The sequence below is a fragment of the Phascolarctos cinereus genome, unplaced genomic scaffold (assembly GCF_003287225.1).
Source record: "Phascolarctos cinereus isolate Bilbo 61053 unplaced genomic scaffold, phaCin_HiC Scaffold_9;HRSCAF=440, whole genome shotgun sequence".
In the NCBI taxonomy this organism is placed as follows: Eukaryota; Metazoa; Chordata; class Mammalia; order Diprotodontia; family Phascolarctidae; genus Phascolarctos; species Phascolarctos cinereus.
The window spans coordinates 213704786-213718738 of record NW_027556402.1 but is presented as its reverse complement, the minus strand read 5'-3'; the positions used below and the strand labels follow the sequence as shown (position 1 = coordinate 213718738).

Here is a 13953-nt window from a genome sequence, read left to right as displayed (position 1 = left end):
CCATAAAATGAATGGAGAAGAAAATGGCAAACCACTACAGTATTGTTGCCAAGAAAACTCCAAATAGGGTCACAGAGAGTCAGACACTAGACTGAACGACAGGAAAGGTAAGAGTGTCTTCTCAACTGATGTAGCTCAATCCCTGTTCTCTCCTCTTAGAGACACTGAGCTGTTATTTAACTTTCCCATGGTCACAGAGCCAGTATGTGGAGTAGTTAGGATTTGAACACAGATCTTCACTTTGAAGTCAGGTCTGTAGGCAGCTAGGTGGTATAGCAGATTAAGCACTGGGCCTGAAGTTAGAAAAACCCAAGTTCAAATCCAGCCTCAGTTACTATGTGTGTGACCCTGAGCAAGTCACTTAAATTCTATCTGTTTCTACTTTGTCGACTGTGAAATGGGGATCTTATTTAATAGCACCTACCACAGAGTTGTTATAAGGATCAAATGAGGTAATATTTATAAAGCATTTAGCACAGTGCCTGGCACATAGTAGGTACTTAATATTTTTTCCCTTCCCATATTCCCCCCCATCCATTATGCCATGCTGTCTCTCACTTCTTTATTTAAATTAATGCAGTAATTTGGCCATGGAACACATTTGGGCTTGAAATATATTGATGGTGTCTATAAATGTTGCTGAAGGAAAGGGAGGAGGTCTGAGGAATAGATCAAATAAAGATAAAGGGTTTTGAGGACAGGGAGAACTGGCAGTGAAATTCATCACATGAAGTAGTATAGGCTAGGCAACTATACTGCCTAGTATATAGTGGCCCAGTGGATAAAGCACTGGGTCTGGAGTCAGGAAGACTTGAGTTTAAATCGAGTTTCATTTACTAACTGTGTGACCCTTTAACCTCTGCCGCAATTTCCTCATCTGTAAAATGTGCATAATAATAACATCTGCCTCTCTGGGTTGTGAGGCTTAAATGAAGTAATATTTATGAGGCACTTCACTAATTAACTAAACTATGTGCTTGACACATAATAAGTGCTATGTAAATGCTAGCTATTGTTATCATTATTATTTTTGGTTGAAAGAGTATTGGATTTGAAGTCAGAAGACCTGGATTCAAACTTAACTCTTCTGCTTACTACAAATTTGTCTTTAGGCAAGGTAGCCTTTCAGAGCCTCAGTTTCCTCATCTATAAAATGAAAAGACTATATTAGATGGTATCTGTGATTCCTTCTAGCTCTAACATATTCTAATCATAATTTTTATAAAAGCCAAAATAACGTTGTGACTCAAAATCACAGCCCTCTGGACCCGTGTACTAATACTGACTCAGCTCACATCATGCGAGGACTTTAGCCAGCTCGTGGACTAGGAAACTCACTACTGATGAGGCAGCCCTTTTCCAATAGCTCTAATTTTTACCAAGTTTTTCCATATACTAAGACTAAATTTGGCCCTGTCACCTTCTGGGCCAAGCAGAATAGTGAAAGAAGCTCCAGATTGAGAATCAAAGAATCTGGGTTCCAGTCCTACCCCTCTGGCTTCATATCTCTGTGACCTTGGGAAGATCACATTGTTTCTTGGAGTCTCTTTTTTAAAACATTTGTGAAATAAGAGGATGGGATGAGATGACCTCTCAGTCCATCTCATTTCTAAATGTAGGCTCCCATAGGTTTGTAGCTCATATGAGAACTTTGTAAATACTTGAAGATGTGTTCTCACCTCTCTCTCTCCCAATTCTTGTCATGTCCAAGCTAAACATCCCTAGTTAGTTAGTTAGGTTTTTTTTCTCTAACCAATACTCATGAAAGCAGGTCCTTTTATCAACTGGTTGCCCTTTCTTTGGATGTTATCCAGTCAATCAAAATCCACCTTAAAATGTAGTGCCCAGTATGTTATCAGGGGGTAGCCAAGATGGCGGAGTGAAAGCAGTGAACTTGCTTGAGCTCTCCCCCAAACCCTTCCAAATACCTATAAAAAATGGCTCTAAACAAATTCTAAAGCAGCAGAACCCACAAAAAGACAGAGTGAAATGAATTTCCAGCCCAAGACAACCTGGATGGTTGATCAGAAAGGTATATCGCACCAGGCTAGGAACGGAGCTCACTGCAGTGTGGGTGCACGGGCCTCAGTGAACCTGGAGCAGGCCTTAGAGGACTGAAATCGCAGGCAGCTGTTGCGGTTTCCAGACTTCTCAACCCATGTAAACCACAGACAACTTAGAAGGTCAGTGGGAAAAGTCTGTTTCTGCGGTGCTGAAAGAAGAGCGCGCGGTCTCAACTCCGGTTCCCTGAGAGCGTGGCCCTGGGGAGGGCAGCTGTGTCCTGAGCTTCTGGCCCACAGACTGAGGGGGAATCCAGTGGCTGATAAGAGACAGAGTGCAGGGATCTCTTTGCCAGTGCTGAGGCAGGAATCTGTTCCTTTGCCCATGCTTGGATCTGGGTCACGGTTCTGGGCGGTAGTCCTGGGGTGAGGAGGAGTGCTGGCGTGGTAGAGCTTGTAGTGGCTGTGGAGAGAAAACCCTCCTCACAGTTCCAGGACAGAAAGGAGTGCTTGTGGTCACTAGACCAAGCACAGGCAGGAAAGGAGTAAACACCTCATTCCTTATCATAACACCTTGGAAGAACTGAAAATTTACAGGTCCCTACAAGTGTCGCTGAAAACAGCTGTACAAACCCCAGAAACTTGGGACAGAACATTCTCCACATTGGAAGCAGGCTTTTACCTTAACAAAGAGTTTAAAACTCAAGTAATTGGCCAGGATCATGAGCAAGCAGCGCAAAAAGAGTCAGACTATATTATCTTACTTTGGTGACAAAGAAGATCAAAATATACAACCAGAAGAAGACAACAAGTCAAAGCTCCTACATCCAAAGCCTCCAAGAAAAATATGAATCCGTTTCAGGCCTTGGAAGAGCTCAAAAGGGATTTTGAGAAGCAAGTAAGATAAGTAGAGGAAAACTGGGAAGAGAAATGAGAGTGATGCAAGAAAATCATGAAAAACAAGTCAACAGCTTGCTAAAGGAGACCCAAAAAATACTGAAGAAAATAACACCTTAAAAAATAGCCTAACCCAAATGGCAAAAAGGTCCAAAAAGCCAATGAGGAGAAGAATGCCCTAAAAAGCAAAATTGGCCAAATGGAAAAGGAAGTCCAAAAGCTTACTGAAGAAAACTTCCTTAAAAATTAGAATAGAGCAATTGGAAGCTAGTGACTTTATGAGAAATCAAGACACTGTAAAACAAATCCAAAAGAATGAAAAATAGAAAAAATGTGAAATATCTCATTGGAAAAACAACTGACCTGGAAAATAGATCCAGGAGAGAGAATTTAAAATTATTGGACTATCTGAAAGCCATGATCAAAAAAAGAGCCTAGACATCATCTTTCAAGAAATTATCAAGGAAAACTGCCCTGATATAGTAGAACCAGAGGGCAAAATAGAAATTGAAAGAATCCACAGTCTCCTCCTGAAAGAGATTCCCAAAGGAAAACTCCTAGGAATATTGTAGCCAAATTCCAGAGTTCCCAGGTCAAGGAGAAAATATTACAAGCTGCCAGAAAGAAACAATTCAAGTATGTGGAAACACAATCAGGATAACACAAGATTTAGCAGCTTCTACATTAAGGACTGCAGGGCATGGAATATAATATTCTGAGGGCAAAGGAGATAGGATTACAACCAAGAATCACCTACCCAGCAAAACTGAGTATAATCCTTCAGGGGAAAAAATGGTCATTCAGTGAAATAGAGGACTTTCAAGCATTCTTGATGAAAAGACCAGAGCTGAATAGAAAATTTGACTTTCAAATACAAGACTCAAGTGGAACATGAAGAGGTAAACAGGAAAGAGAAATCATAAGAGACTTATTAAGGTTGAACTGTTTACATTCCTGCATGGAAAGATGATATTTATAACTCATGAGATTTGTCAGTATTAGGGTAGTTGGAGGGAAAAATTATATATATATATATATATATATATATATATATAGTAGTAGATATATAGATAGATAGACACAGGGCACAGGGTGAGTTGAAGATTAAGGGGTCATATCTGGAGAATAAAATTAAGGGATGAGAGAGGATATATTAGAGAAGAAGGGAGAGGTAGAATGGGGTAAATTATCTCACAAAAAAAACAGAAAAGAAAAGGCTCTTACAGTGGAGGGAAACAGGGGAAGGAGAGGGAATGAGTGAATCTTATTCTCATAGGATTTGGCTTAAGGAGGGAATAACATACACATTCAATTGGGTATGGAAATCTGTCTTACCTACAGGAAAATGGGGGGAAGGGGACAAGAGAGCAGGGGGATGATAGAGAGGAGGGCAGATTGGGAAAGGGGGTAATCAGAAGCAAATACTTCTGAGGAGGAACAGGGTCAAAAGAAAGAATAGAATAAATGGGAGGGCAGGATAGGATTAAGGGAAATAGAGTTAGTTTTTCAGAGCATGTCTACTATGGAAGTGTTTTGCATAACTGCACATGTATAACCTATATTGAGTTGCTTGCCTTTTCAATGAGGGTGGGTGGAAAGGGAGGAGGGGAGAAAATTTGGAACCCAAAGTTTTAAAAACATATATTTTTTTAAAATGCTTTCACATACAACTGGGAAATAAGAAATACAGGAAATGGGGTACAGAAGTCTATCCTACCCTACATGAAAATAGAAGGGGAAGGGGATAAGAGAAGCGGGGGAGAGATAGAAGAGAGGGTGGACTAGGGGAAGGGATATTCAGAATGCGTGCCATCTTGGAGTAGGGGTAGGGGCGAGATGGGGTGAAAATTTGGAACTCAAAATCTTGTGGAAGTAAATGTTAAAAACTAAAAATAAATAAATTTAATAAAAATTTAAAAAATAAACTGTGATATCTTGAAAGAAAAAAATATATACACTAAAATGTAGTGCCCAGAACTGAACACAGTATTCTCCTTGTCATCTGAGTAGAGCAAAGCACAGCAGTGAACTGTTACTATCCTCTCATTGTTAGGGTACAGCAGTCACATCTCCCCTTATTCTCTGTTCTCTATCCTGAATATTCCCTAACTGCTCCAACTGTTTATTCCTATACTCCATTCTCTTTTGGTTGCTTTCCTTTGGATGCCTGTTAAAATGTAGTGTCCATATTCTAACACTTTTCAGATTCAATCTGATTAGCACAGAGTAAGGAATGATTATGACTTCCTATGATCTGGGTACTTTATTTCTATACAACAGGAAATTCTTCTGCAGCCGAAGATTGTTTTAATTTTTCTGGAAACTGTCATTGACTCCTGTAAGCCTGTTGTCACCTAAATTGCTCATTTTTTTTTCATATGAGGGGCTGCCAAGCCGTTTTCTCCACTTTGTACTTCCTTAATTGATTTTTGAACTTAAATGCAGGATTTTACATTTATTGTTATTTAGATTTTCAAGCTTGATGCTATTTGAGGACTTCCTTTATTCATATTTTTGGATTGTTTATAGCATATTGCCTAGCCCATAGTAGAAGCTTTATAAACATCGCATTGACTTGCAGAAAGCTGCCATATCTGTGCTCTGGCCCACACCTTTACAAGAGCGGAACTGAGCTCTGCCCTATGCTGATGTTTCCTAGTGTGTGGGACAGTGACCACCAAAATCAAGAATTTGGAATCTGAATCAGAGATCAGAAAAGGTCTTTATTCTTTCTCATGAGAAAGAGCACAGCCCTTGTGACTCCTGAAGCAATGGCAACCAGGGAGTGCACAGCTGGCCATGAGAAGCAAAGTTTTGTAGCCCTAACGGGTGCCCCCTCCCACTCTCTTACCTCTTTCCCCCATTGGCTGGGTACTCAAGGCGTACAATCTAAACGCAGCAACTGATACCCAGTAGAAGCAAAGATACCCGTATTTGGGAACTAGATGTATGCGTGCGCCAGGAAACGGGAGTGACCAGGAGGTGCCTGTGCTGACTTGGATTTTTCAGAAAGGTGAAACCCAACTCAGGGCTTAGGCCTGAGGAAATTGCACTTTAGGCCATCTCTCACACTAGGATTTTCTTTTTTCTGGTTTGGGGGAGTGGGAGGATTTCTGAGCTGTCAGGCAGGAAAAAGCCCAAAGGCAGCTTAGAGTTCATCCTGCCATGGGGGGCCCAAAATAGGGGTTTCTTTATCTGAAAGCATATACATGTTTTCTCACAAGTAGAAGATTTTTTTGTGTGTGTTTGGACAGAACTCTTCTTACTTTAAAAATAGAAATATTTATTTTAAATAGGAGATAGTTATAGCTATTGATCTCTACTTTAAAATTAAGAAAAATTAGGAGAGGTGATTTGAACTATATTACTAATTTACTGAGCTTCCTGCAAAAAGGTCGTGTTAGTTGGTTACAGTTTTTCCTTTCATAACTGTTATATAACTCTCCAAACAAAAATGTGGCAAGATTTTCATTTTGTAAAGAAGTGGATAGTGCCACTGGCAGCTTATAACTCATTTTAGCAATAGTCAGGTTTTCATCTTTGTTCTCTGTAGGTTAATGGTAGGTAAAAGTGAAGAAAGGTGCTGATGGGAAAGCATGTGCGATCAGGAATGGCCATAAAGAGAAGTAGACAGCACATGAGGTACTGCTGAAATGTGAGAAAAGTGCTTTGTAAACTTCATAGCACTTTATAAATGTGAGCCATTATTGGTAGGAATTGAAAGTAACTTGTGTTAGGGTATGGTCATGCTAATGAGATCAGAGAATGAAATAGTATTCCAAAATAACCTCCAGTTCTGTTTTCTGTCACACATATTTTAAGAAACATTGCTAGATTATTCTTTTTATGCTGAGTTGAAAATTAAGTTTGTGAACCTCTGAGTGAACTTTAGACAATCTTTTTTTATCTAACTTGATGCTCTTTGCTATTTTTATTGCAATTACTCATGAATAGCCTTTATTTCAAAACCACCAGTTCTATCTTTTTTTTCCCCTCATTCTCAAAAAAATGAAAACTTTCTCTTTCTTTTTTGCCTTCCCTCAGGCTAGTATCTCTGGAAAATTCAGGCTCTCCTTATAAAGCAATATACATGTTAATGAAAATGCCAGATGTTATGAGTTTCTAAACAAAATTTGACTAATTTCATGATGTAAGAGATAATATAGGTCAAGTGGATAGTAAAGCGTAGGCTGTAAATAACTGAGTTAAAGAGAATTTTTTGTATACATTTTTTTATTTAAATATTTCACAGAAATTTAAGGAGAGATAGACATATGTGTGTATATACATATATGAAAAAATGAATATATTCACATATATGTATATGTAGGCACATGTTTGTGCTTGTATCTGTCTCTTTTTTGATGCAGAGATAGATACACATAGATATAGCAATATGTGTATTAAGCTATTATGCTTAAAATGTCACTAAAACTTTTGTAATACCCTGTATATCTCTTTAGTAATTACATAATATTAATTTTTCATTGTTCTTTAAAATTAAATTATAAACTGCTTTTTTTCTTTTCCCCAATTAGTTTTGCCAACCTGGAGGATGGCAACTGTCCAGAGAGAGAAAGCAGCCAACATTCTTCGTGGTTGTCCTGACAGATATTGACTCAGATCGGCATTATTGCTCGTGTCTAACTTTCTATGAGGCAGACATTAACCTCCAGGTAAAGTACCTTAATAGCAAAAATTCAGCTCAGTTTAATTGAATTAAAGTGAACATTTATTAAATGCCTGGTACATAAAAGGCATTATGAACTCAAAGATGAAAAACAACAGTTCCTTCACCCTACAGGAACTTACAGTGTAGTATGGGTGATGAGTTACATACATAAGTAAATATAATGCAAATTAGACTATGATGAGTGAACTATTTTTATTGTTGTTCAGTTGTTCAGCTGTGTCAGAGTCTATGTGACCCCATGGACTTTGTTGATGGTATTTTCTTGGGAAAGATCCTAGAGTGTTTTACCATTTCCTTCTCCAGTGTCTCCCCATTTTATAGATGAGGAACTTAGGCAAATAGGGGTTAAATGACTTACCCTTACAACTAGTAAATGACTGAGGCTGGATTTAAGCTCAGATATTCCTGACTCCAGGCCTGATCTCCTCTCTACTTCACCACCTAGCCGCCCATCATGAATGAATAGGAAAGATTAAATAAATGTTACAACAGATTCAGGGGGAGTATGGTCGCTTGTGGCTTGGTGGATATAGGGAAGATTTGTTAAAGCATCTTGAATTTCATTTGGGGAGCCACTGACAGTTTGGTGGCAGTGTCAGAATGGTACGTGAAAAAGAAATTTTTACCAGGGGAAAAAAAGACACTGAAGTCTAAGAGTTTGTTGGCATTTTCTTAAGATTTCCCTAGATATATTTAGTGAAATTGTGTTTTTAATTTTTAATAGGCTAATGTTCAAAAGTAGTATTATTTTCTGTTTGACAGAAATAGAGACATGCAAAGCTCAGTTACTTCCCAGTATTAATGGTTCTTTTTGAAAATGTTAACTATAGTGGGTGATTTTAATGAATAGAGTGGATATGAGTAGTAGGAAACACATTTTCTATTGCTGAAAACATCTGATTTTAGCTTGGAGCCCTTCTTCTCAGGGAAGTTTCAAGGAGCACACTATAACCTGGTGCTTGGAGCATAGAAGAACCATTATTCTTATTTAGATCCTTTCCAATTCATCCTGTTAGAATATGTAAGACTTTATTTGCTTGTGAATAAATTCTTTGTTTGTTGGATAGATACAATGAACATTGATATAAAATGTGGAATATTTTTCTATTCTCTCTTTTTTATGAAGAACTGAAAAATATTTAATATATTCAGTTTTTACTTTAAAAAAAATTAGGATCTTCCAAGACAAAAAGGCAACTAATAGGAATAGGAACTAATATGAAACTAGAAACCATTGTCCCACAAATGAGCAACAAATAAATAAATAAATAAACCTCTAAAGAAGAATTTCAAATTATTAATAACTATATGAAAGAATGCTCTAATCTCTAATAATAAGAGAAATGCAGATCTTAAGGTTTCACTTCACGTCCATTACATTGGCAAAGATAACAAAAGATGGGAATAGTAAACATTGGAGAGGTTGTGGAAAAATGAGTGGAGCTATGAATTGGTCCAACCATTCTGGAAATCAATGTTGAATTATACAAAGAAAATGTCTACAATATCCCTACTCTTTGACCCAGAGATTGTACTTGTGGAACTATTGCCCCAAGGAGGTTAATGACAAAAAGAAAAACCCAGCATGTACTCCACGTATTTATCAAAGCCCTTTTTGTAGTGACAGAAGATTGCAAACAGAGTAGATGCCCAGGTGTGAACAGGCACATGAATGAAATGGAATGTTAATCTACTGTAAGAAATGGTTACTATATTAAAGAGAAATTTGGGAAGACATATACAAATTGATACAGAAAGCAGAACCAATGAAATCCATTTACATATTACAGTAACAATGTAAAGAGAAAGAACTACAATAACAAAGCAGTTGAAGCTGAATGATACATAATGATAATGACCAAGCTGGACCTAAGGAACAGATGAGAGAGGGAGTTTCAACCAAGCAGAACCGCAGATGCTGGAGTAGGGTGGTATACAGCCCCAGTAGAGGCATAGAGATGAAGCGTAAAATGTTGTGTACTAGGAACAGCAACCTAGTACAGCAAGAAGGTAGGTAAAGGGCAGGCCAGGGGACTGGCAGAAGTAGTAGGAATGAATGGTATCTTCCTCTGTTCCTTGTAATCCAGAGAAGGCCAGGCCAGGAGACAGAACTCTTTTGAGATGAAGTCATGGCTAGTGGGGGAGAGTCTTTCAGATGATTTCTCTGCAGAGAGATGAAATTTGCTGTAAGAATTTGCATATTCTCCATATTCTTAGGTTCCAAATCATAAATCAGTAAGCAGTCACTGGAGGGTCATCAAAGTCAAACTTCCTAAAATCCACTCCAGAGTAGGAAGATCTAGTGTTCCTTTCTTTTTTTTTAATCTTATTTAATATTTTGTTTTTCCCAATTACATATAAAAACAATTTTAACATTTTTTTTCACATTTTGAGTTCCAAGTTCTCTCCCTCCCTCTACTCCTCCACATTAAGCAAGCAAGTAATTTGACATAGGTTATACATGTGTCGTAATGCAAACACATTTCCACATAAGTCATTCTGTGAAAGAAAACAGACCAAAAAACCCCAAGAAAAATAAAGAAAGTAAAGGAACAGTGTCTTTAATCTGCATCCAGATTCTACCAGTTCTTTTTGTGGAGATGGATAGCACCTTTCATCTGAAGTCCTACAGAATTGTCTTAGATCATTGTATTGCTGACAATAGCGAAGTTATTCATAGTAGATCATTATACAATATTTCTGTTACTGTGTACCATGTTTTCCTGGTTCTGCTCATTTCACTTTTCATCAGTTCATATAAGTCTTTCCAGGTTTTCCTGAGAGCATCCTACTCATCATTTCTTAAAGCCCAGTAGTATTCCATCACAATCTTATACTATAACTTGTTCAGCCATTCTCCATTGATGGAAATCCCCTCAATTTCTGATTCTTTCCCACCACTAAAAGAGCTGCTATAAATATTTTTTATACATAGGTCCTTTTCCTTTTTGTTTTTTTATTTATTTGGGACACAGATCTAGTAATGGTATTGCTTAGTCAAAGAGTATGCATGATTTTATAGCCATTTGAGCATAGTTCCAGTTTGCTCTCCGAATGGTTGAATTAGTATAGAACTTCACCATAGCACGTAAGTGTTTTAATTTTCCCCCATCCCCTCCAATGTTTGTCATTTTCCTTTTCTGTCATTAGCCAATCTGACAGGTGTGAAGTAGTAGCTCAGAGTTGTTTCTCTCATCAGTAGTGATTTAGAGCATTTTTTTGTATGACTATAAATACTTTGATTACTTTGTCTGAAAACTGCCTGTTCATATCCTTTGACCATTTATCAATTGAGGAATGGCTCTTATTTCTATAAATTTGACTCAGTTTTCTATATGTTTGAGAAATGAAGTCTTTATCAGAGAAACTCATTGTGAAAATCCTTTTCATAGTAATGATTACCAACTATATTTCCCTCCATCCTGTTTTCTCCGTTTATCCTATTCTCATTCTCCTTTTACCCTGTCCGTTCTCTAACATGTTTTTCTTTTGACTTTTGCCTCCCCCAACCTGCCCTCTATTATATCTACTTCCCACCTTCCTCTCTTCTCTTATCCTCTCCCCTTCTTACTTTCCTGTATGATAAGATAGATTTCTGCACCCAAGTGAGTGTGTATATTATTCCCTCTTTGAGCCAATGCCAATGAGAATAAGATTCATGTGCTCCCTATGCCACTTCCCCCTTTTCCTCCTCCATTGTAAAATCTCTTTCAGGCCTCTTTTATGTTAGGTAATTTATCCCATTCTGCCTCTCCCTTTCCTCTTCTCTCAGTGCATTCTCCTTTTTCATCCCTTAATTTTATTATTTAAGATAATCATATCATCACATTTAATTCATACCTCTGCTTTGTGTCTTTTTATACTCTTTCTAACTGCCCTAATAATGAGAAATTTTTTAGGAGTTACAAATAGTATTTTCCATGTAGGAATAAAAATAAACAGTTCAACCTTAGCGAATCTTTTTCCTGTTGAACTTTTTATGCTTCTTTTGCATCTTCTATTTGAAAGTCAGATTTTTTATTCAGCACTGGTCTTTTCATCAGTAATGCTTGAAAGTCCTTTATTTCATTGAATATCCACTTTTTCCCCTGAAGGATTATACTCAGTTTTGCTGGGTAGGTGATTCTTGGTTGTAATCCTAGCTTTTTTGCCCTTTGGAATGTCATATTCCAACCCTTCTGATCCTTGTCATGTAGAAGCTGCTAAATCTGGTGTTATCCCGACTTGCTCCACAGTATTTGAATTGTTTCTTTTTGGCTGCTTGCAGTATTTTCACCTTGATCTGGGAGGTCTGGAATTTCGCTATAATATTCCTGGGAGTTTTCATTTTGGGATCTCTTTCAGGAGGTGATTGGTGGAATTCTTTCAATTTCTGTTTTCCCCTATGGTTCTAGAATATGAGGCCAGTTTTCCTTGATAATTTTTTAATATGTGATATCTAGACTCTTTTTTTGATCATGACTTTCAGGTACTCCAGTAATACTTAAATTATCTCTCCTGGATCTTTTTTCCAGATCAGTTGTTTTTCCAGTGAGATGTTTCATATTTTCTTCTTTTTTTATTCTTTTGATTTTGTTTGATTGTTTCTTGATGTCTCATCAAGTCATTAGCTTCCACTTGCCCAGTTCTAACTTTTAAGGAATTATTTTCGTCAGTGAGCTTTTATACCTCTTTTTTCGTTTGACCAATTCTACTTTTTAAGGAATTCTCTTTAGTGAATTTTTTAAATGTCTTTTTCTATTCAGCCAATTATGCTTTTCAAGGCATTCTTCCCTTCATTGGATTTTGTGCCTCTTTTTACCCTTTGGCCTATTCTGTTTTTTAGGTTGTTACTTTCTTCAATATTTTTTTGTGTCTTCTTTACCAAACTGTTGACTCTTTTTTCATGATTTTATTTTATCGCTCTCATTTTTCTTTCTTGATTTTTAAAATTCTTTTTGAGCTTTTCCATGGGTTGAGACCAATTCATATTTTTCTTTGAGGCTTTGGGTGCAGGAATTTCGACTTTGTTGTTTTCTTCTGAGTGTGTATTTTGATCTTTGTTACCATAGTAACTTTATGTGGTCAGAATATTTTTCTGTTGTTTGCTCATTTTCCAGCCTATTTCTTGACTTTGAACTCTATGTAAAGTGGAGCTCTGCTTCCCAAGTTTCAGGGGTTTTTTTGCAGCTGTTTTCAGAGGTAATTCTAGGGATCTCTAAGTTTTTGGCTCTTCCAGGGTGGTATGATCTAGGCCCTAGGTGTGTTTACTACTCTCCTGTACTATGCACTGGCTTGTGAGCAACAAAACTCTTCATCCCTGTAACTGTGACTAGGACTAGGGGCTCTGCTCCCTTGAGGCTGCAAGCTCTGCTGTGCTAGTGTTCCTCCTTGCACTATAATTAAGACACAAGACTGTGACCCAGATCTGAGTATAGGCAATGCAACAGAGTACTGCCTTGGTGCCAGCAAAGGGACCCCTGTCAATCTCTTTCTGACCTATTGTCCAATCTCCTTATTATGTATGAGCTGAGAGGTCTGAAAACTGCCCCTGCTGCCACTGATTCAGTCACCCCCCCAGTCCCGCTCCTGGTTTGCTGGGGCTTGGTCTGTGCTGAACTGTGTTCCTCTCTCACCCTGGTGCAACAAAACTTTCCTGCCAACTTTCTAAGTTGCTGTGGACTGGAAAATTGTTTCACTCTTTCTTTTTGTGGGTTCTGCCTCTCTAGAATTTGTTTAGAGTCATTATTTAAAGATATTTGGAGGGGTTTGGGGGAGAGCTCAGGAGAGTCCTTGCCTTTACTTGGCCATCTTGGCTTCGCCTCCCCAGGGCTCCATTTTTTAGTGGATAAGTGATCTATGGATATGAAGAAATAGTTATGAAAAGAATATTTGCAAACTGTTAATAACCATCGAAAAGATTGCTCCAAAGCACCAATAATAAGAGAAGTAAAAATCACCCAACTTTGAAATTTTACCTCAAACTAGTAAAGATGACAGAAGATGGGAATAATAAATGTTGGAAAAGATTGTGGAAAGAAAAGTACATGTATAGGCTATTGGTGGAGCTGTGCATTGGTCCAACCATTTCTAGAAAGCAATTTTGAAGAATCCTAAGAAAGTGATTAAAATTATCATATTCTTGGACCCAAAGATATCACTGCTAAGCGTATACCCCAAGAAGGTCAGGGACAGAAAGTTCCTATATACACCAAAACGCATGTAACAAAACTTTTGTAGCAGCAAAGAACTAGAAGCAAATTAATGTCCATCAATTAAAGAATATCTGAATTAATTGTGGTACATGAATATAATGAAATATTACTGTGTTGTGACAAAGGATGAATATGAAAAAGTCAGGGAAGCATGAGAGAACATATGAAT

General features: G+C 37.6%; 1 protein-coding gene across 1 annotated transcript in view; it reads left to right on the top strand.

Moving 5' to 3' along the window:
• The window catches only part of SBF2 (SET binding factor 2), a 494333-nt gene that overhangs the window by 169981 nt on the left and 310399 nt on the right, over positions 1-13953 (top strand). The window contains 1 exon segment of the mRNA XM_078148119.1: positions 7436-7573. Coding sequence (XP_078004245.1) covers positions 7436-7573 — 138 coding nt within the window.